At 42.1% G+C, this 24,258-nt stretch overlaps 1 protein-coding gene across 1 annotated transcript in view; it reads right to left on the bottom strand.

Moving 5' to 3' along the window:
• The window catches only part of LOC132395731 (synaptotagmin-6-like), a 200,811-nt gene that overhangs the window by 5,423 nt on the left and 171,130 nt on the right, over window positions 1-24,258 (bottom strand). The window contains exons 5-6 of the mRNA XM_059972691.1: window positions 9,697-9,868; window positions 3,440-3,569 (exon numbers count right to left, since the gene is read on the bottom strand). Of these exons, the coding sequence (XP_059828674.1) occupies window positions 3,440-3,569; window positions 9,697-9,868 (302 nt within the window). The remainder of the gene's footprint in view (window positions 1-3,439; window positions 3,570-9,696; window positions 9,869-24,258) is intronic.

The following is a 24,258-nucleotide window of genomic DNA, read 5'->3' as shown; positions in this document are numbered from 1 at the left end:
AGGTTGGCATTATGTGTGGTGCATCATGACTAATTTCTCTTTTCAGGTTTTGCATATGCATTCACTTGGAACAGAGTATAGAAGTGTATTGGGATTGTTGCAAAAAAGCACCCTGCAATGTTTTGAATCATTGGTATTTGAGGGAAGCACACAAGAAACTGGTCACAAACAAGGAAGCTCAACACTTTAGAGTTTCAGGTATACAAAAAAGTAGTGGCAAAACTCTTCCAGTGACACAGATAGGGAGAGGAAATGGCGCCTTTGCAACAGAGTGATGGGTGCTGCACATCTGTTTCATTATAATGCCAAAAGATGTTGCAGCTGAAGCAGCAGAATGGAGAGAGTTGAAGATCAATGCACATACTTAGAGAGGAACTGCTGACTGGACTTCTCCACTGGAAATATAAATTTGTATGTGGTTGGATCAGGATGGCAGAATGTGGAGTAAGAATGACCTTCCCATAACAATGATTGTTCTTGGCAAATTTTTTCAACAGATATAGTTTGCCACTGCCTTCTTCTGGGCAGCGTCATTACAAGGTGGGTGACCCCAGCCATTATCAATACTGTTCAGAGATTGTCCGCCTGGCATCAGTGGATGTATAAACCAGGACTTGTGATATGGACAAGCTGCTCATACGATCATCCACCACCTGCTCCCATGTGATCCTAATTGAGGGGTTAAGCAGGTGCTACACTTTTCCCAAAGGTGACCAGCAGGCTAGCAGAGGGAAGGAGTGTCTTACACCTTATTTGGTAGAAATGTATCTCAACCCTGCCACTCCAAATGTAGGATAGGATATTAAAATCAATCCTTGAAAGAAGGCTTGATAGAGACCAAATCTAGTCTGGGATTAGATTTGCCCAACGCATTACATAGACTTTCCTCTGAGAAAGAATGGTTTTGATGAAACGTCATTGAATTATGTAGACAACCGCTACCCTAGCACACGTGCTTCAAGTTCATTTACAGGATTTCTTCCACTTTAAGGTAATTGGTTGTAAAATTAATGTATTTTTCTAAAACATTGTAATATTTTAAATTATTATCATATCGACAGAGAGAAGATGGATTATTTCATTTATATGTCATGCCCTGGTTGAGATTTTTACCGCTATGCTGTAGGTATTGCATTTTAGCAGGTCTGTGAGAGCAGTCTGTTCTGCTTTCAGCATGTTTGGATTTGAGCTAAAGATAAGGGGCTGTGATGTTCAAGCTTAGGAACGTATTGTCATTTATTCAGGATGGTGGATTTGGGAGAAGGTTCTAGTGAATACTGGTTGGAGAGGTTTCTCGTGACAGACACTGGTGTGGGCAGGAGCTAGGAGAAAATGGAAGGGAAGATGGCTGAGGATGCTCTCCCAGTCGCACGAGGTGTTTTGTACAAATGATGGCTTCAAGGAGGAAGGGCAGGTGTATGGCGTTCAGTGGGACCCAGGATCAGCCATGCTGGAATGCTAGAGCAGACACGATGGATTGAATGGCCTAGTTCTGCTCCTGTGTCCTAATACTTTGTTTGTTTGTTCAAGATGGATTTCAAACAACATCCGTAAGGTGGTGTGTGTTTTTGTGCAGATTGTGGGTCCAGCACGTGAGTTAAAGGCAACTTCAAGATGAGCTTCAACTTATGTACACATTTGAACTGGATTAACTGCAATGGGCCCGTTTTATTATTTTCCTTTTCCTACTAACTATTTAATAAAGCTGAAATGTGTAAATATGCATTCCTTCTAATTGCATGCAGTGTATGATCTGTTATTTCTTGCTGACGGGCATTTGCAAGTGGACAGCATTTACACAGAATTCCCTCAGATTGGGGTGCGGGTGGTCGAAATTTCCTAGCTCTCCTGGTCAGGTGAGACCCTTGCCATATTGACCCTAAACATATGGAATTCGAGAATGGTGATTTCCTCACCACTGAGTTCATTGGCTTGTTAGGAAGGGGCTAACCCTCTGTGTTTCCAGAGATGCCCAGCAAAAAGGAATTTCATATATTTTGATGCACTGCTACCAAGATTAAGCATTAATATCCTAATTATTTGAAAAATTATTACTTTCTTTAAAAACACAAAAATAAATCAAAAACTTAAGGCCAAACCACGTTTGGTACTTGAAGTGCAAATATGGTTAACCATCTTCTGGTCCTGTTCTGGATATGTAATGCTGTCCCCTCATTTATTTTGTTTAGAAATCCAATATGTTAACAGGCCCTTCTGGCCCAATGAACCCACGCCACTCAATTACACTAAGGGACCAATTAACCTACGAACCTGTACATCTTTGAAATGTGGGAGAAAGCCAGAGCATTCGGAGAGGACCCACTCAGCCATGGGGAGAATATATAAATTCCTTACAGGCAGCAGCAGGAACTGAACTCAGGTCAGCAGCATTGTAATAGCATTTGCTAGGCGCTACAATACTATTGCTACCCCAGATGGAAATTGAGTCCAGTGAATCCAATGGAATTTCCCAAGATCCACAAAGAGGTGGCATGGCCACCCCAACCAATATCATGTCCGAAGACGTAATATCTGATAACATCCAGCCTCTTCTTCACATGCAAATGAGGTGGTACATCATTGGAGAAGAAGTTGACTAACTTTTCACAATTCACATCAGGAATGATAACCGAGGAACATCGATAAAGAACCGAGTTCTCCAAAATATGATGCCAGGAAACTTTAAAAATGTAGGAAAGCAGATGGGATGAAGTATACTGTGCATGATGCTACCCTTCATTTTAAAGGCTGAAGAGAATTGATCAGGTGATGATGAGCTTGATGGTTTACAGGTCACAAGGATAAAGTGGAGAGAGACAGAAGTGAACAAATGTCACAATCTCAGCAGGAAGTTGGCCGCCTTGTACAATAGGATACATGTCCCTCAGATAATGAAAGTGCACCTGAGAGCTAAATCCAGTTAAACTGAGAGAAAGAAATTTGTGATATGGCAAGAACTTGATAAACAAATGAGGGGAAAATCAGACAAAGAATTTGTTGACCCCTATCTGGAGGTGAAGGCAGGTCACTCACTGAGTCCCAGGATATGGGAATAGATTTGAAGAATTGAAAGAAATAGAGATTCAGGGGAAACAAAGACGAATAATTTTCATTCTCAGCACAGTTTCAGCAAATGGCAGAGATAAAGTAACTGCATATGCATAGGTAACTTCTTGCCCAGATGGCGTATGTGAGAATGACTGCAGCATACTTACGCTGAACGCATTCCACCAACACTTTGGAACTCACATATAGTCAGTCCCATTGTACAGCATACTCATTAGAACTTAATAGAATTCATTAATAGTGACACATTAGTCTACTTAACCATAACATATTTGTAATTTGGATCTGCTTAAAGAATAGTGACTCAGTGCTGTTGGAGCACAAGCTATCAATGGCATGCATATATTATCCATTTACTACGATGTTCCCTTACCTCAACCAACGGGTGCCAATGTGCAATTGGCTTGCGTGGATATGCCAGCATCTCGTTCCAATGGTCCCTCCCTAAGCCTTCAGCATTGACACCCACGCGACAAACTCCAATGATCTCATTATGTCCAACACTGACAAATGTGAAGAGAAACAGATGCCCATTAACAAGAATTCTATTTATACATTTTCTGTGATCCACAGTAGAAAGTACAGAACAGTGACATCTCACACCAAGAAGAGAATGCCTACCATATCTGACACATAATTGTGTGATTAGTTTCCCATTGTGGAAAGGCAATGTTTCCAACCCGGGACCTGTGTTGTGTTCTGAGGGCAGCATTGAGTTGAACGGTGATGTTCCATGGAGAAATTAACAGCAGCGCCAGGAGGGAGAGGAAGGAGGTTCTGCTGAGGGTTTATGAGAAACTTGGGCAAAATTTAAAAAACAGAACAATAAAGATGATAATCACTAGATTATTATTTAAGCCATGCACAAATTGGGGAAGGATAAGTAGGAATGGACAGGTACATACGTGCCTCAAAGCTTGGTGTGGGAGGAAAAGGTTCTGGCACTGGAAATGGAGAGATACCTCTTCCACTGGGATGGACTTGGCAGGAACTGTGCTGGGACAAGCATCCTGGTGAACTGCATAACTAGGACAGTAGGCAGGATCTTAACTTAAGTAGGAGGAGAGGCGGTTCCACAACAGAATGCTTAACCAATACTTAATGCAAAGATAGCGACACAGGAGAGCAAGGAAGATATTTACATAGGCCAGGGCAGAGGTGTAAATGAAAATTTGGAAAACAAAGCGAATCCAGAGTTGTAAATAACTAAAAAAGCAAAGCTCTATACTTTTTGAAATTTTGAATGCACATAGTATTAAAACAAGATAAATGAGCATACAGCACAGACAATATCAATGATTATGATGTGACAGCTAATACAGAAATGAGTTTGCAAGGTGACTGGGACTGGGCTCTCACTATTAGGAATTTCTGCTATCCACCATTTTAGATTAGTCTAAAGTAAGAAGGAAGGTCAATAAGAGATGATATGGGTAAAGATCCTCTGAAGTGGTCAGCACTGTAAGATTGGGATCCAGTAGCGGAAGAATATAAAGCTCAAACGAAGGGAGAAAAGGAATTTTGAGAGAGAACTGGCGTGTGGTATAGAAACAAACAGTAAAGCTTTCTCTTCGGACATACATCACAGACATAGGCCTGTTGACTACTTGAGTCCATACTGATTCTTAAGTATCCATCAACACTAATACTATCAAAATGATTCAAGGGACGAGAGACTTCATTTATGTGGTAAGACTGGGGAAACTGGAGTTATTCTCCTTGGGAACAAAGCATTCCAACTCTATTTAAAATTATGAAGGGTCCAGGCCCGGGGATTCTTACTGTTAACCGAGGGGTCCAAGGGCCCCCAAATAGGGAACCCCTGGTCTAGACAATCAAAATGGAAAGTAACTAACTGTTCCCATTTGTGGAAGGGCCGGGAACTTGAGGTCATAGAATGAAAGTGCTTGCCAGAAGAACGACAAGTGACATGAGGTAAAACTTATCCATACAGTGTCCAGAATGCAATGTTTGGATGATGTAGAGAAATTAAATCCAATCTCACTGCTCAAAATGGAATGGGATAAATTCTTGGAAGGAGAGCAAGTGCAGGGCCATGAGGATACATCAAAGGAGAGGGATTAGCCATATTATTTGAACAAAAGCCAGTACAGATCCTATGAGGGGAATGTCCTCCTTCTGTGCTCTAACCTTTCTGTGATTTATGACTCACTGTGAAGACAGACACTGCTCCAACACTGCCTGTGTGCTTATTGGATCTTCCTTTAGCAGAACCCCAGTAAAATCACCTGCAATAGATTGTCCATGGTGATTTGCAGCTCAACAGCTCTCAGATAAACCTCCTCAGCCCCATCTCCTACATGCTACAGAATGGTACAGTGTGTACCTTTTATACACAGTGGCCACTTTATTAGGTACACCTGTACACCTGCTCATTAATACCAATATCTAATCAGCCAATCATGTGACAGCAACTCTGCATAAAAGCATGCAGACCTGGTCAAGAGACTCAGTTGTTGTTCAGACTGAACAATGGAGTGAGGAAGAAATATGATCTCAGTGACTTTGTCTGTGGAATGATTGTTGGTGCCAGAAAGGGTGGTTTGAGAATTTCAGAAACAGAATATTTCCTGGGAATTTCACACACACAAGTCACTGAAGTTTACAGAGACTGGTGCAAAAAACAGAAAACATCCAGTGAGTGTCAGTTCTGTGAGTGAAAACACTGGGTTAATGAGAAAGGTCAGCAAAGAATGGCCAGACTGGTTCAAGCCAAGAGGAAGATGATAGTAACTCAAATAAGGTGGTCACCGAGTGTATGTAATGAATTAAAAGTTCATCTAATTAATTCACTTGATTAATTTTAGTTCTTAATCTCATTAAGTAGAATAGGCATCAATTATAGATTTCAGTTTTCAAATTATATCTTTGACAAGATATTAAGGGCTGAACAAGATGGGCCTTTAATCCTCCACACTGAATTCCCTGATTCTTGACTTCTAATCTGCTTACAACCCACCTATTCACACGTGAGCTTGCTCTGGGTTCTGTGTCCTGCTCCGAATGTGCAGCATTTAGGAAGTAGGGGAGGTGAAGAATGGGAGGAGGTGGAGTGAGGGCCAGCAATGTCTGGCAGAGTAGCTGATGCATGACTAATTGTCTCAGCTTGTTAGTGCATTAGTTATGAATGTGAAAATAATGTACAGAGTGAGCATTCAAGAAAGATTAATTGCATTTCGGTGACTTTCACTCTAAAACAATAACTCAAATTGAAGGTACACCAGCAGAATAAAAGCTTATATAAGGAATCATTCAGCTTCTTATCCAGACAATTGCTGCTGACTCGAGGCTGCTTTGAGGTGGAATTGAATGGAGAACTCTACTAAAAGTAGTGTATGTGGCTGAGTTCATCATGCATAAAGCCCTTCCCCCACCTCCCCCCACTCCCCGAGCACATCTTCATGTGATGCTGTCGCAGGAAAGCAGATCCATCATCAGTGACCCCAACCACCCAGGACTTGCTCTCTTCTCACTGCTATCATCAGGAAGAAGGTACAGGAGTTTCAGGACTTATACCACCAAGTTCAGGGAAAGATATTACACCTCAGCCATCAGGCTCTTGAACCAATGGGAATAACTTCACTCAACATCACTTGCCTCATCATTGAATGGATTGGAAGATTTCTTGTCTATAGACTACAAAACCTGCTACCTCCAACGCCAGCAGCCATGGATGTTCCCAGACCGTGATCCCTGCTTTTGCTGACCTTGATGGCTCTAAAAACCCCGTCCACTTACGAAGTGTCAATTGTGCAACCGTCAACTCCAACTCAATCCTGGACCTTGCTCTGACAGCACCTCGAGGCCTGAACTTTACTTACTGCCACTGAACCCCCATCTTCCCTTCCCCCCTCGCCATTCTGCAATCCTGTGTCTCTCAGGTCTCACCAGCAGCTTCTGGTCCCCCATTTCCCCTGAATACCCCATCCACCCTTCTCCCCCACTCCCAGAACACCCAACCCACCTTTCTCACCCCCTTTTCCTGAACACCCCAACTCACCCTTTCCTCCCACTTTCCCTGAACACCCAAATCCATCCCTCTCTTCTGACTGTCAACCCCCTTCACCTCTTTGATTCCAACTCTCAACCATGCTGGGTCTTCACCATCCCCTCCAACCTTCCCTCTTTGAGGCAGAACATTCAGTCCTCAGTAAGATCCTTATCTTTGTCCCGCTGTCCCCCACCTCAATGAATCCCGCACCCGGCATGACACTGAGCTCTTCTTCTGCCACCTCCTTCTCTGAGCGTACTTCTTGGACAAGGACTCTCTTCTCTGCACCAACAACTCCTCATCCCACCTTCAACCCTCCTCCTCCCACTTTCAACCCTCTTCCTCCCACCTTCACTCCTCCTCCTCTTCTTGGACATCCCACCCTGGTCTTGTGTCTGCTCTGGACCTTTTCATCGCCAACTGCTGATGAGACATCAAGTGTCTTGATTTTACTACTCCTCTCTCCAATTCTATCCTCACCCCTTCCAAACGCACTGTGTAACTCTGCATTTGTCATGCTACTATGTGCTACTGTTGCACTGTAATTTGCTTTGGGATCAATAAAGTAGCTACCTATCTCTGCACTAATCCTAACCTCACCATCACCCCTGCAGATTAGGGAGGGTACTGTATTAACTCTCAGACACCTCCTCTTATTTAACCCTTAAACAGGACCCCATTAAGGAGAACCAGGTCATTGTCACCCACATCATTTGGGGATCTCCCATCCACTGCCACCAACTACATAGTTTCCTTACCCGGCGCCTCCCATTTCTACCTCCTACCCAATCCACAGACCTGCCCGTCCAGGTAGACCCATTGTTTCCGCTTGTTTCTGCCCTTCTGATCATACATGCATACCTCGACCCTGTTTTAACACCCCCACCAGTTCAGTCCCTTTCTAACTACATCCATGACACTTCACACTCTCTAGATCTTTTCAATGACTTCAAGTTCTCTAGCACCGATCATTTCATTTTCACCATGAATGTCCAGACTCTATCCACCTCTATCCCCCAACAGGAAGGCTTAAAGCTCTCTGCTGCTTTTTAGACAACAGACTCAACCTGTTCCCTTCCACCACCACTCTCCTCCACCTGACAGAGCTGGTCTTCACTCTCGATAATTTCTCCTTTGGGTCCTTCCACTTCCTTCAAACCAAAGGTGTAGCCATCGGCACTCACATGGGTCCCAGCTATGCCTGCCTTTTAGTTGGCTACACGGAACAGTTCCAGGCATACACTGGTATCACTCCCTAACATTTTCTTGCACCTGTGCTGAGCTTGTTGACTTTATCAACTTTGCCTCCAGCTTCAGGTTCCCTTCCTTCATTATCAATGCTGCTCTCAACTGTATCTCTTCCATTTTGTGCACACCTGCCCTCACTTCATCCTCCTGCCACCTTACCAGGAATAGGGTTGCTCTTGTCCTCACTTTCCACCCAGCTAGCCTCCACGTCCAGCATGTAATTCTCCATAACTTCCACCATCTCCAAAGGGATCCCACCACTAAGCACATCTTTCCCTTCCCCACCCCCACTTTCTGCTTTCTGCGGGGATCATTCCCTAAGTAACTCCCTTGTCAAGTCATCCCTCCCCACCGATCTCCCTCCTGGTACTTATCCTTGCAAGTGGAACAAGTGCTACACCTTCTCCCTCACTACCACTCAGGGCCCCAAACGGTCCTTCCAGATGAGGCAACACTTCACCTGTGAATCTGTTGGGGTCATCTACTGTATCCGATGCTCCTGATGTGGCCTCCTGTATATCAGTGAGACCGATGTAGGTTGGGAGAATGTTTTACCGTCCACCTACTGACAGTTAGTTCATGTTCTGATGAGGCCACACTCAGGTTGGGGAGGAACACCTTATATTCCATTTGGGTAGCCTCCAACCTGACGGTATGAACATCAAATACTCGAACTTTTGGTAATTGCCTCCTTCTCCTTCACCAATCCCCATTCCCATTTCCCTCTCTCACTTTATCTCCTTACCTGCCCATCACCTCCTTCTGATGCTCCTCCCCCTTCCCTTTCTTCCATGGTCTTCTATCCTCTCCTATCATAATCCCCCTTCACCATCCCTTTATCTATTTCACCAATCAACTTCCCAGCTCTCTACTTCTTCATCCCTTCCCCTTTCCCGGTTTCACCTATCATCTACCACCTTGTACTCCTTCATCCCCTTCCCCAACCTTCTATTTTTTTGCAGTCCTGATGGTCTTTGCCCAAACGTCGACTGTTTACTGTTTTCCATATATGCAGCCTAGCCTACAGAGTTCCTCCAGCTGACTGAAATATTCCCACAACCAATGGACTCATTCTCAAAAACTCTTCATTTTATGTTCTCGATATTTATTGCTTATTTGTTTTTTATTATTATTATTATTATTTCTTTCTTTCTTTTGTATTTGCATAGTTTGTTGTCTTTTGCATATTGGTTTAATGCATAAGTTGGTGTGGTCTTTCATTGATTCTGTTATGGTTACTACTCTATACATTTATTGAATGAGTCCACAAAAAATGAATCTCAGGGTTGTATATAGTGACAGATATGTACTTTGACAATAACTTTACTTTGAACTTTGATCTCATGCAGATAGCGAATTCCATTACTTACCGATCATAGTCCATGACTGAGATGAGAAGGCTGACCTGATCCATGTTCTCAGGAGGAATGTCGAAGATAATTGCCTCGTTGTAAGTAGGATTTAATGTGTTTTTCTTTATGGTTGTTTTCTTCTTTTTTAGTCGCCGTCCTTCACATAGCAAAGAAACCTTAACATATGGATCTAGAAAAGAAAGTAAAGGCTTGGTACAATGAGCTTGCATTATGGATGGAGGAAGCAGGGTTGTAAAGAATCCAAACAAAACTGTGGATTCTTCCCATAGATAATTTATTTTCAATATTAACATTACCACTCTTGTTCTTTCAACAGAGGCATTTTATCCAAAGTGTTGGTAAGACAGCAAATTGCATTTTCCATGTTCAGAGGAAAATCAGACATAGTTCATTGTTTCTTAGGTTTCTGATCAATCTAATTATTCAGCAGAAATGAAAAAGAATGTGCTGAACTCTATACCCAGCAGTAGGCAAAGCTGTGCATTGGGAACTTTGCAGTAAAGAAAAGCAATTTGGTACATATAGTCCTCAGTTATGAAGTTTGTGAGAATCAGCTCATAACATGGAACACAATAGACCTCCGGGGAATAAACTATGGGCAAAAATTTCAGTGATGGAGAAACTGAGGTCGGAACAAGGGCAGGGAATGTCCCTTAGTTATGCATTTCCATGGCATTCTATATATCCACATCGTTCCTTGTGGGTGCCTTTTGTTGACTCAATTAATTTGAAGCAACTTTAAGCAATGGAATATAAAAAAATCTTTACTACTTTACTAAACTGGAGAACGTTCAATTCTGAGTCTGCTTGTAGAAGAAAGATAATATATTTTCCCATTGCTCCCCTCTGTTATTGTTTCCAGGGAATGCAGATTGGTACTGCTTTGCAAATTCAGTAATTTTGATGAGGAGTCTTATGCAGTGACTTGTAGTGAATAAGCATCTGCTATATAGGTCTGGCTGTGAAATTTTCCACTGGCAATGTACATTTAGAAAAATTACACAATTGAAACCCATCAGGATAGATAGATCAGAGGAAGGAGGTTTGACGGTAAGTCCCAGAGATGAAGAGGATTACAACACAGAAGCAGGCCTTTTGCAGAACAGTTATGCCTAGTCCCATCAACCCACACTTGGACTGCAGCCCGCCCATACCCCTTCCATCCATGATCTCATCCAAACCTCTCTTAAATATTGCAATCGTACTTGCACTCATGACTTCAGCTGGCAGGTCATTCCATACTCTCACCAAGCTCTGAATGAAGGGGTCCCACCTCAGAAACCTATTAAATACAGCATGATACAGGCCCTTTGGCCCACAATGCTGTGCCAAACATGTACTTGCTTAGAAATTACCTAAGGTTACCCATAGCCCTCTATTTATCTAAGCTCCACCACTATTGCTGGCAGCCCATTACACGCACTCGCCACTCTCTGTGTAAAAAAAAACTTACCCCTCTGTGTTAGAAAAGTCCTAACCTATTCCACCATTCCCTATAACTCAGGTTCTCAAGACCTGACAACATGCTTGCAAATTTTCTCTGTGCTCTTTCAATCTTATTGCTATTGTAGGTGACCAGAACTACACACAATACAGCCAAATTGGCCTCACCAAAGTCTTATACAACTTTAACATCCCAACTCCAACTGGAGGCCTGCCTGGGTGCAAGGGGGTGGATGGGTGGGTTGGTAGAGAAGAGGCTGGTTTTGCTGTTGTTTAGCTCTGTCATTGTGGTGTTATTCTGTGTTGTGCCATTGTGTTAATCACTGGAGACATTGTTATGTTTGTGCTAGAATGTGTGGTGATATTTGCACATCTTTGGGTGTGCTGGTAGTTAATGTAGATGACACATTTCACTGTATGTTTTGATGTATATGTGATAATTGTAGGTAATAATCTTAGGAAATGATGAGTCGGAGTACAGAGAGGAAATTAAGAACCTGGTGGCATGGTGCGAATGCCATAACCTATCCCTCAATGTCAGCAAGATGAAGGAATTATTTGTTGACTTCAGGAAGAGTAGCAGACCGCACAACCCCATCTACATCGGTGGTGCGCAGGTGGAACAGGTCAAAAGCTTTAAGTTCCCCGGGGTGAATATCACAAATGACCTGACTTGGTCTAATCAAGCAGAGTCCACTGCCAAGAAGGCATACCAGCGCCTTTACTTCGTGAGAAAGCTGAAGAAATTTGGCCAGTCCCCTAAAACCCTCACTAATTTTTATAGGTGCACCGTAGAGAACATTCTTCTAGGGTGCATCACAACCTGGTACAGAAGTTGTCCTGTCCAAGACCGGAAGAAGCTGCAGAAGGTCGTGAACACAACCCAGCACATCACACAAACCAATCTACCATCCTTGGACTCACTTTACACCGCACGCTGTCGGAGCAGTGCTGCCAGGATAATCAAGGACAAGACCCACTCAGCCAACACACTTTTCGTCCCACTTCCCTCCGGGAGAAGGTTCAGGAGCTTGAAGATTCGTATGAACAGATTTGGGAACAGCTTCTTTCCAACTGTGATAAAACTGCTGAACAGATCCTGACCCGGATCTGGGCCGTACCTTCCAAATATCTGGACCCGACTTGCACTACCGTACTTTCCCTTTTCTATTTTCTAATTATGATTTATAATTTAAATTTCTATTATATTTACTTTGATTTGTACTTCAGGGAGCGTGAAGCGCAGAAACAAATATCACTGTGATGATTGTACTCTCTAGTATCAATTGTTTGGTGACAATAAAGTAAAGTAATTAAACCTGAATCTGAACATGAATCTCTTGTACTTAGTTCTCTAATCTTGATTTTTGAAGGCCAATGTGCCAAAACTCTTAATGGCCTTAACTACCTGTGACAGCACCTTATTTATTTATTGAGATACAGCACAGAATAGGTGCTTCTAGCCTTTGAGCCACACTGCCCAGCAACCCCCAGTTTAACCCCAAACTAACCATGCAACAGTTTGCAATGGCCAATTAACCTATCAACCGGTGTGTGTTTGGACTGTGGGAAGAAACAGGAGCACCAGGTGGGAGCCCTGTGGTCACAGGGAGAATGTACAAACTCTTTACAGGCAGTGGTAGGAGTTGAATCTAGGTCACCTGTACGGTAAAGTGTTGTACTAACCACTAATCAAACCATGCTGTTCCCAAGTCACTACATGACCTGCCCCAGTATGTCCTTCCAATGTGCAACACCTCATAGTTTTCTGCATTAAATTCCATCAACTCATTTTTCCAGCTGGTACACATCCTGCTGCAAGCTTTGATAGACTTCCTGACAATCCATAATGCCCCCAATTTTGGTGTTGTTGATAAATATGCTCGTCCAGTTACCATATTATCATCCAAATTATTAATAAAATTACAACCAACAATGGACGCAGGACCGATCCCTGTGGCATAGCAGTCAGAAAGGCAACCATCTACTGCCACGTGCTGCCTTTTCCCACAAAGCCACTGCTGAATCCAATTTTACTACTTCATCCTGAATGCTAGGTGGCTGAACCATCTTTGCCAGCTTCCCCGTGCGGGACTTTGACAAAGGCCTTGCTGAAGTTCATGCTGGTTATGATGAACATTATTGTCATGGGGACCAAGATAGAAAGAAAAAGTTTTGCTTCAATGCCACCCAGCCAGATCATGCTGTACGGATGTAGAGGGATTTAACCATCTGAAAAAGGGACATTGCTTTCAAAGGAACAAGTTGTTTAGAACACTGAACAGTACAGAACTGTACAGGCTCTTTAGCCCACAGTATAATGCTGACATTATAACCTACTCTAAGGTTAGTCTAACCTTTCCCTCCGACATCCATTTTTCTATCATCCACATGCCTATTGAAGAGTCTCTTAAATGTCCCTGTGTCTGTCTCAACCATCACCTCAGCAGTGGAAACACACAGATCACTCTGTGCATAAAAAAAAATCTCACCTATGACATTCCTCCTATATTTTTTGCAAATCACCTTAAAATTATGCCTTCCTGTTTTAGCCATTTCTGCCCTGGGAAAAAATGCCTCTGGCTATCCACTTGGTGTATATCTCTTATCATCTTGTACCCCTCTACTAAGTCTCATCCACCTTCATTCCAAAGAGAAAAGCTATAGCTTACTCAACCTATTCTCCTATGGGACACTCTGTCATCCAGGCAGCATCCTGGTAAATCTTCTCTGCTCCCTCTCTAAAGCTTCCACATCCTTTTTATAATGAGGTGACCAGATGTGAACACAATCGTCCAAGTGTGGTCTAACCAGGATTTTGTAGAGCTGTAACATTACTGTGCTATAGAGCATTAACGGTGCAGCTCTTGGACCTGGCCCCTGCTTAATGAAGTCCAACACTCCATATCAATACTATCTTATGGACCTCATCAACTTGCCAGAAAAGTAGTGCCCCCATTGGTCCACAGCTCTATTGTTGCTGTACTTCCAATGACCAAAATGATGGAAGGTGAATTAGATGAACGCTGGTTTTTCTTGATGAGAACACAGCTGCATATCATTCGGACAACATGGCCTGTCTGAAGCTATTCATAGGCAGTCTGCAAATAGGCAAATGATAAGCCTGGTTGTTTTGGGGAAGAGGCTAATTCAAGAGTTGTATATCATTATGGGAGCTCCTCATATAGAACTCATATTTCCTTCCAACATAGAGGAAGGAGTCTATTTGCCCAGTGAATCTTTACTGCTGCTCAGAGCAATCCCATTAATCCTATTCCCCTACCCTGTCATTAACTCTCCCATAATTCTTCTCCAGCCAAACACATTGGGGTAAATTACAGCAATCAATTAAAGTTCAAAGTAAATTTATTGGCAAAGTACAGATATCTCACCATATACAACATGGAGATTAATTTTCTTGTGGGAATACTCAATAAATTCATAATAGAAAATAACCATAGTAGAATCAATGAAAGACCACACCAACTTGGGCTTTCAACCAGTGTGCAAAAGACAACAAAATGTGCAAACATAAGAACATAAGAAATTAAGAGCAGAAGTAGGCTCCTCAAGCCTGATTGTGGCTGACCTGCCTTTCTCTTCTTTTGGACTCATTCCCCGACCAGCCAGCACGTGTGTGGCAGGTAGGAGGAAACCAAAGTACCCAGTGAAACCAGCAGCATCAAGCAGAGAGCATAATTGATCCCATGCCACTGGAGAATGGGGCAGCAGTATCCCTCCTGCACCAGTGTGCCGTTCCCAGCTGTAATTTTATAAATATGTGACTGGCCTTACTATCCTGGAGACTGTGCCCGGTTCTACACCAAAGGATTTCGAACGTGTAGGGTCGAGAGAAGAGGCCAAGATCAATTTGAACAGGCTTTGTATCTGAGGCTCAAGAATAAAAAGCTAACTATTTTTATTGCTAAATAATAAATAAATTACTGTCACGTGTATTGATATATTCAAACACTGAAGGAAATCTGAAAAATGATAAATTGGTTTATTATTGTCACACGTACCAAGGAACAGTGTAAAACTTGTATATCGTTTATACAGATCATTTCATCACATCAGTGCACTGAGTTAGTACAAGGTAAAACTATAGAATGAAGTGTTATAGTTACACAGAGTGCACTGCAGGCAAACAATAAAATGAAATGTCATAACGAGCTAGACTGCGCAATCAAGAGTCCATCTGATTGTACTGGGGAACCATTCAATAGTCTTTTCACAGCCACTTTGAAGCTGTTCCTGAGCCTGGCCGCATGTTCTTTCAGGGTTTTGTATCTTCTGTGCGATGGGAGGGTGATGAAGAAAGAATAGCCGGGGTGGGCACGGTCTCTGATTATGCTGTCTGCTTTACCAAGGCAGAGAGAAGTATAGAGAGAGTCCAGCGAGAGGAGGCTGCTTTTTCGTGACGTTCTAGGAGCTGTGTCCACAACTCCTTGTGGCTGTTGCAGTCACAGACAGAGCACTTGTCACACCAAGACAAAATGCATCAAGATAAGATGCCTTCTCGGGAGCATCAGTAACAATCGGTGAGCATCAGACAGAACATGCCGAATTCTTTTTGCTTGTTGATGAAGTCGTGGTGCTGGTGCCTTTTCTTGGCCAAGGCTTCAATGTGATTGGACCAATGATGTTTACTCCTAGGAACATGAACCTGTCAGCCTCGACACTGTTGATGCAAACAGGATCATGCGCACTGCCCCCTTGCTGACATCAGTGAACAGCTCTTTGGTCTTGTGGACACTAACTCATCGTTATTTGAGATATGACCCTCCGTGATGGTATCATCTGCAAACTTGTAGATGGAATGGGAGCAGACTCTGTCATTGCAACTGTGAGTGTACAAGGAGTGGAGTAGGGGGTTGAGGATGCACTCTATTGGGACTTGGGTACTGAGGATAATTGTGGCAGAAGTGTTGCTGACTGTCACTACTCATTGTACTCTGTTGGTCAGGAAGTCAAGGATCTGGTTGCAACGTGAGGTATGGACTCCCAGGACTATGAGTCTGGATATGAATTTGCTTGCATTATAGTAGTAAAAGTGAAACTAGAGGAAAAAAAAGTAATAGTTTAACGTACATTCAATCAGAAATGGTTTAAGATCAGGGAGAGAGCATCTGCTATAGATCTGTTTTGCTGGTCAGTGAAGTGCAGTTGACTGAGGTTGCCTGGGAGGCTGGAGTTAATGTGTGGCATGACTACCCTCTCAAAGAACTTCATGAAGCTGAATGTCAGAACCAACAGGCAGAAGTCATGCTGGCATGTTATCATGTTTTGCCTAGACACTAGGATGATAGTAGTCTTCTTAAAGCAGCAGTGAACCTCAGATTAAAGTAGGCAGAGGTTAAAACTGTTTGCACATACCCCCAGCACTGATCTGCACTTGATTTAAGTGCACGGCTAGGAACACAATCCAGTCCAGTTGATTACCATGGGTTCACTTTCCGAAAGACTCATCTTATGTCTGCAACGGTGATTGTGGGTTCATTTGCATTGGAGGCTGTTGGAGTGGGTGGTGACATTCTGATCTCCTTCTGTTCAAAACATGTCTAGAAAGCATTAAGTTCATCAGGAAGGAGTGTGCCATTGTTGGGGATACTGCCTGACTTTGTGTTGTAGTCTGTTGCTTCTGATGGCTGGTCTGGGACTTGATTTTGAACTGGTGTTGTCTCTTGGCATCCCTGACAGCTTCATGGAGGTTGCATCTCATTTTCTTCTAAACAATTGTCTAACTGATGTGACTAAAATATAATTCCAACTCTCATCATGCAGCAGTATATTTAGGGGCTAATAGCTCTTTACAAACAATGTTTAATGCCAGTAGAAACAATTCTCTGTTCATTAGCTCTAACCCACTCACTAAATAGTCATTACTCATAAGTGCCCTTTCACTCGATGTTGTTAATTTCCCCAGATAAAACTGCAACTTAATTTAATGTTTTGTAACAACATTAGAAATTACACCAGACAAGGCTGGCAATGTATGTGGAATTGTGGGTAACTTCTTTACTGTTATCTGCTCTCTATGCTACTAGGTCTTGTTGAGGCGCAGCTGGAGAGGAAGAAATTTAGCCCATTTCTGGCACCCTTTCTCATTTTCATATGGTTTTAACATTAGTGAGTTGTCTTTACAGAACTTTTAACCACACTTCCTTATATCTGTAACGTGTCTCACCAATGCAGTATAAATTAATTTAGATTTAGATATACTCTGCTCCTGCTTTCAACAACATAGCCAGTGGATCAAAATGGCCTCCTTTTTTTTGTTTTGTTTTCTGTTTAGTTTGGGGGATTTTTGTTTGTTTTTTTGTTTTTTTCTTCTTCTGAACAAATTGTTTGAACATTTTCCTGCTTCAATTATCAAGAGATCAGGTGGACATGTCTGGATATGATATTTGGAACTGATGTTTGTATGTGTTACAGCTGTTATTGTAATCCTGTTCTCTTGATATTGTTATTATTGTTATGTTCATTTAACTGATTATAATTCAATAAAAGGATTTAAAAAGAAAGCAACAAAATAGCCTCCTTTCATAAGAAATGAAGGAAATAGATAAATTGTATTTGCATTTATGTAATACCAACTACCATTTTAGAATGTGCCTGGTGTTTCAGCCATAAGTATATGCTCATGCATGCGCTGAAGAAGAATGTAGAACAAGACAACAGCATGGACTATTCAGCCCACAAATTGTGTCAGTAAATCTACTCCACAATCAATCAAGCTCCTCTCACCTACACAGCTTATAAGTCTCTATTTTTTTTTATCCATGTGTCTATATAAGAGTCTTTTAAATGCGCTTATTGTATCAGATGGGTGGATAGGTGGAGATACATCTCTACCAAATAAAGTGTAAGATTCTCCTTCCCTCTGCTAGCCTGCAGGTCACTCAGGCAAGGTGTAGCATCTGCTGATAACCCCCGATCAGGGTTACGTAAAGCCGCAGGAACTGGTGGTGGATGGCCTATGAGCAGCTGGTGCAAATCACAAGCCCTGGTTATGTCACCACTGATGCCAGACGGACAATCCCTGAAGAGTATTGATAATGGCTGGGGTCACCCGTCTTGTAAAGACACTCCCTAGAAGGTTGCAGTGGCAAACCACTACTGTACAACACTTAGCCAAAAGCAGTTTTGGTCAAAGATTATGGTCGCCATGTAATATGAGACAGTGCATAACGATGAGGATGATTGAGTCAAACTCTACTGCCATCCCCTGGCAATGTGTTCCAGGTACTCACTACTCTCTGTGTATAAAACCTGTCTCTGATACGAACCACTCTCACCTTAAATAAGTGCCTTCTGGGATTGTTCTTTGCTGCCCTGGGATAAAGGTGTTGGCTCTCCGCTCTGCCTACAGCTTTCATAATTTTTTTTTTTGCACACATCAGTCAACTCACCTCTCAACTTCTGTCATTCCAAAGAGTAAATGCTCTAACTTGAATTATTCTAGCAAACTTTTGACTGCCACTGACACCCATGCATTACACTGTAGGTGGACCCATTTTTCCCTGTTTTCATGATGCAACTTGTTACCATTCAGGCTTATGATGATGGGGGGGTGGGGGTGTGTGTGTGTGTGTGTGTGTGTGTGTGTGTGTGTGTGTGTGTGTGTGTGTGTGTGTGTATTGTGGCCAGGTCCTTTATTCTCTCTTATTGTGAAGTCTTTTGCTCTCTCAGAATTATAAAGGAACTTGGTTCATTAATTATGAGAATATAGATTATAGTTTGCACCCATATAAAATATACAATTCTATAGAATGGCATCTTGAATGATAAAAATGCCATAAAACCTTTAAAGTTTCATAATTCTGGTGGGAGAAGGGCTTGTGGGACAGGGAGGTGGTGACTGAGATCTGAGGACAGAAAACCCAGTTATCCACTGATGGTTTCATAGTTTCACTAACAGCTCAACTTCTTCCTCTGTTCAAGCCTGCATAATGAGATATTTAAACCTTCATCTTTAAGCATCCTGTTCTCTTCAAGGGTGCTGCAAACAACTGAGAAAGACTGGAATACTTCAGTTTGGGAGAGGATTGTCCAAAAGATTCAGATTGCAGTGTGTTGGAGGAACAGAACAGAAGGCATGATATTCTGGGACTGACGTTAATTAATGACTCACCCTGCGGGGTCTGCATTTCCATAACTGACAAATCCCTGCGCAGGCACTTTCCAGAATGTTCTGTACCAAATAAATTGGGAGTGAAAACTCTACCTTCATCTCCCTTACAAATGAGAGGACTTCGCAGCTGATGTACTATATGCCCATACATTAGGAGTATTGTAGAAAGTAATGAGTTTGATGATTCTACATAAAGGGAACACTTTGCCTTTATATCCCCAAATGATAAAACTTGAACCTGAGTAATTTTAACTCATATTTTATCTGAAATTAAAACCCCAGTTTTGGGTATATAAAGTAAGAGGCAAGACAAAGTGACACCAATAAAATTAGTGGAGAATCAATTCCTACCAATTGTTAAGTAAAAATTGCAGGAATGAAGCTGCACCACATGACTTCCTTTTCACTGTCAAACAAGAGAAAATCTGCAGATGCTGGAAATCAAACTGATACCCACAAAATGCTGCAGGAACTTAGTAGGCCAGGCAGCATCTGTGGAAAAAAGTAAACAGTTGATATTTTGGACCAAGACCCTTCATCAGGTCTGGAAAAAAAAGAGTTGAACTCTGAGTAAGAAGGTGGGGGGAGGAGAGAAAGAGGTACAAGGGGGAAGTAGATGATAGATGAAACCAGGAGAGGGAGAACTTCCCAATAAAGAGCTGGGAGGTCGATCGGTGAAAGAGACAAAGGGCCAGGGAAGGGGGAGTCTGAAAGGAGAGGGCAGAAGGCCATGGAAGAAAGGGAAGGGGGAGGAGAGAAGAGGGAGGAACAATGGATGGAGGTGATGGGCAGGTAAGGAGATAAGGTGAGAGAGGGTGATGGGAATGGGAAATGATGATAGGATCCCCCCAGTGAGCGTGTCTTTCCCTTCCCCCCACCCACTTGCCACTTTCCACAGGGATTGCGATGAAGAATCCTAAAGGGACGCACACACAAAATGCTGGGGGAACTCAGCAGGCCAGGCAGCATCTATGGAAAAGAGTACAGTTGATGTTTCAGGCCGAGACTCTTCAACAGGACATGAGAAAAAAGTTAAGGAGTCAGTGTAAGAAGGTGCAACAACTGATAATCCGTCTGGGTAGCCTCCAACCTGATAGCATGAACATAGATTTCTCAAACTTCTGATATTTGCCCCCATCCCTCTCCTTCACTGTCCCCATTCCTGTTTCCCTGTATCACTTATCTCCTTACCCGCCCATCACCTCCGTCTGGTGCTCCTCTCTCCACTCTCCTCCCTGCTCCTCCCTTCCCTTTCTTCCATGGCCTTCTGTCCAGTCCTTTCAGATTCCCCCTTCTCTAGCCCTTTATCTCTTTCATCAATCGACCTTCCAGCTCTTCCCTCTCCTGGTTCCTGCAACCTTCTTACTCTGCATTCTAATCTATTTTTTCCAGTCCTGATGAAGGGCCTCAGCTCAAAATGTCGACAGTTTAGTCAATTCCCTATATGCTGCCTGGCCTGCCGTGTTCCTCCAGCATTTTGTGTGTATTCATTTTCACTGTGCTGTGGAAGAAATGTGAATATGAATTCCCATCCCATCAGTATAGCACCCTTTGTAAAGTATGGGTGGAACTCATCACTTGAGTAGTATAATCAGAATCAGAATCATTTAATATCACCGGCACATGTCATGGAATTTGTTAAGTTAAAGTAAGTAATGCAAAGTAACAGAAATAAAAAGTAGTAAGGTCGTGTTCATGGGTTCAATGTCCATTTAGAAATCAGATGGCAGAAGAAAAGAAGCTGTTCCTGAATAATTGAGTACGTGTGTTTAGGCTTCTATATTTGCTTCCTGATGGTAACAGTGAGAAGAGGGCATGTCCTGAGTGGTGGGATCCTTAATGATGGACGCTGCCTTCCTGAAGCACCACTCCTTGAACACGTCTTGGATACTATGGGAGTTGGTATCCATGATAGAGCTGACTAATTTTACATGATTTTTGAAACTCACTTCATTCTTGTGCAGTAGCCCCTCCATACCAGATGGTATTGCAGCCAGTCAGAATACACTCCACGGTACATGTATAGAACTTTTCAAGTGTTTTAGTTGACAAACCAAATCTCCTCAAACTCCTAATGAAATATAGTGGCTGTCTTGTCTTCTTTATAGCTGCGCTGATATGCTTCCCTCCGGTTAGGTCCTCAGAGATATTCACACCCAGGAACTTAAAACTGCTGACTCTCTCCACTTCTGATCCCTTTTTGCAGATTGGTATGTGTTCCTTCATCTTACCCTTCCTGAAGTCTGTTATCAGCTGTTCATCTGAGTGCAATGTTGTTGCTGAGACACCACTCCACTAATTGGTACATCTCACTCCTGTACGCCCTTGTGTCACTATCAGAAATTCTACCAACAATGGTTGTATCATCAGCAAAATTATAGACGCTCTGTGAGCTATGCCTAGCCAGACAGTTGTGGGTGTCGAGAGAGTAGAGCAGTGGGCTAAACACACATCCCTGTGAAGCACCAGTGTTAATTGTCAGTGAGATGGAGATGTTATTTCCATCTGCACAGGTTTTGATCTTCTGGTTAGGAAGTTGAGGATCCAGTTGCAGAGGCAGGTACACATAACCCAGATTCTATGGCTTTTCGATCAGGACTGTAGGAATGATGTTGTTAAATGCTAAGCTATAGTCAACAAACAGCATCCTGACATAGTAGCTAAATTGTCCAGGTGGTCCAAGGCTGTGTTGACACTAAGGAGTTGCTTCAACCTCTACAACCAGGAAAAATAAGTCCAACAATTACCTGAGTACTCCACTATTTTCTGTTACGTACCCGTGGGTATCTTGTGACTGTCACATGACCAGGATGTAATCTGCTGGGCATGATGTAATGGTCTTGTGATGGTGGAGTGATGTAATTTTCCTGCCAGTGAGAGGTCATGTGATAGTTTTTATCAACAGGGCATAAAAGGAGAACCACTTCCTGTGACGCAGGTTCAGTTCGTGGCTGAGTTTGTCAGTGACTCCGTTCTGCTGTGTATTTGATCTTATGATGCAATTTCGTTTTAGAGGTGGAGTTTTAATTTCTACTGTAAGAATCATTGTGCCTGCAGTTTTGAAAATCACTGCTAGGTAAAGTCCAGTTGGAGAGTGAAGAATTATCGAAGTTCAGGAAGCTGAAGAATTAAGGAAAATTGTAGTCGGCGGTGAAAAAGGTTCGACCTTATTTGATCCTCTTTCAGAAGGGAGTAGTAACCTGCAATCTGAGATAGCTCCTGCCTTCTGAGAGCAGAAGGAGTTGGATGCAGGGTTTCACCAAGGAAAGGTCAGTGCCTTTAAGCCATTTCATTTCCTTCAATCGTAAATCCTTCAGGGAAGGATCAGCAGTAATGTCACAAAAGAGAATTTATTACTTCAAGGAAAGTCTCTCCTAACTGACTGTGTAATTCATTTGGACTTTTGATTTACTACTTCTAAGAAATGTTTTTGCATTATCACTTTAAGAACTGTTTTTGCATTATCACTTTAAGAACTGTTTTTGCATTATCGCTTTAAAAACTGTTTTCGCATTATCGCTTTAAGAACTGTTCGAGCTGCCATATAGCAGCCAACTTCCGGTTAGATTAGTTGTTTGTTTACTTTTGTGTTTTTTTTTAGCAGTTTTATCGATTTATTATAAATAAATGTTTTATTTGTTATAAAAAACCTATCTCAATTATACATTCATTGTTGCTGAATCATAACATTGTACTGATCCCAATGTCTGGTGAAATATTATTTAAAATGCTCCTTTATCAAAGGAAGGTTAGTAATAATAAAGTTTAATAAAGTAACTTTAAATTCTTTGCTGTTGTTACTTTGTAGGACCTGTCTGGACCCAGCACGGAGGTTCAATTGTGAAGAAACCATGGCAGTGCCTCTACTTCCTTAGGAGTTTGCAAAGATTTGGCATGACATCTAAAACTTTGACAAACTTCTATAACTGTGTGGTGAAGAGAATATTGACTGGCTGCCACACAGCCTGGTATAGAAACACTAATGCCTTTGAATGGAAAATCCTACAAAATGTAGGAGATATGGCCCAATCTACCATAGGTAAAACCCTCCGCACATTGAGAACATCTACACAAAACGTCGTTGTGGGAAAGCAGCATCCATTATCAGGGCACTCAGGACATGCTCTCTTCCCACTGCTGCAATCAGCAAGTAAATACAGGAGCTTCAGGACTTGTACCACCTGGTTCTGGAACAGTTATAACTCCTCAACCTTCAGGCTCTTGAACCAAAGGGGATAACTACACTCAACTTCACTTGCCTCATCATGAACTGTTCCCACAACCTACAAAATCACTTTCAAGGACATTTCATCTCCATGTTCTTGATATTTATTGATTATTTATTCTTATTATTTTTTTTATTTAAAAACTTTGTTGTCTTTTGCACATTGGTCGGTGGGGTCTTCCATCGATTCTGTTATGGTTATTATTTTATTATGGATTTATTGAGTGTGCCAGCAAGAAAATGAATCTCAGGGTTGTGTATTGTGAATCATATGTGCTTTGAAAATAAATTTAATTTGTACTTTAAATATATTGTAAAAAAATGCTTATGTTAAAAGCCAGTCAGTTAACAGCCAATTGATAGAAGAAACAGGGAAGTAAATGGTGAATATCTGGATTAAAACAATGAGAATAGTAGAAAATCATTAACACGAGAGATTTTGCAGATGCTGGAAATCCAATGCAACCCACTCAAAATGCTGGATCACATCAGCAGTTCAGGTAGCATCTATGGAAATGAATGAATAGTCAATGTTTTGGGCCAAGACCCTTCTTCAAGACAACAATAGGTTTCAATAGATCACTCAGTGTTTGAAAAGTGAAAAGAGAAATCATGGTAGTTTTACATTTATAACCAGTCCTGAAGCCTGAAGTCATAGAAATGTATCTTTGTTCTTCATTCAGGAGGCATTAACAGTTTTCTTTCTCCTCAACATACTTGCATGTTTTCATAGTTTTCTGGTTTTATCCCTGTTATT

Source organism: Hypanus sabinus, chromosome 6, assembly GCF_030144855.1.
Source record: "Hypanus sabinus isolate sHypSab1 chromosome 6, sHypSab1.hap1, whole genome shotgun sequence".
NCBI lineage: Eukaryota > Metazoa > Chordata > Chondrichthyes > Myliobatiformes > Dasyatidae > Hypanus > Hypanus sabinus.
This window is presented reverse-complemented; position numbering and strand designations above follow the sequence as displayed.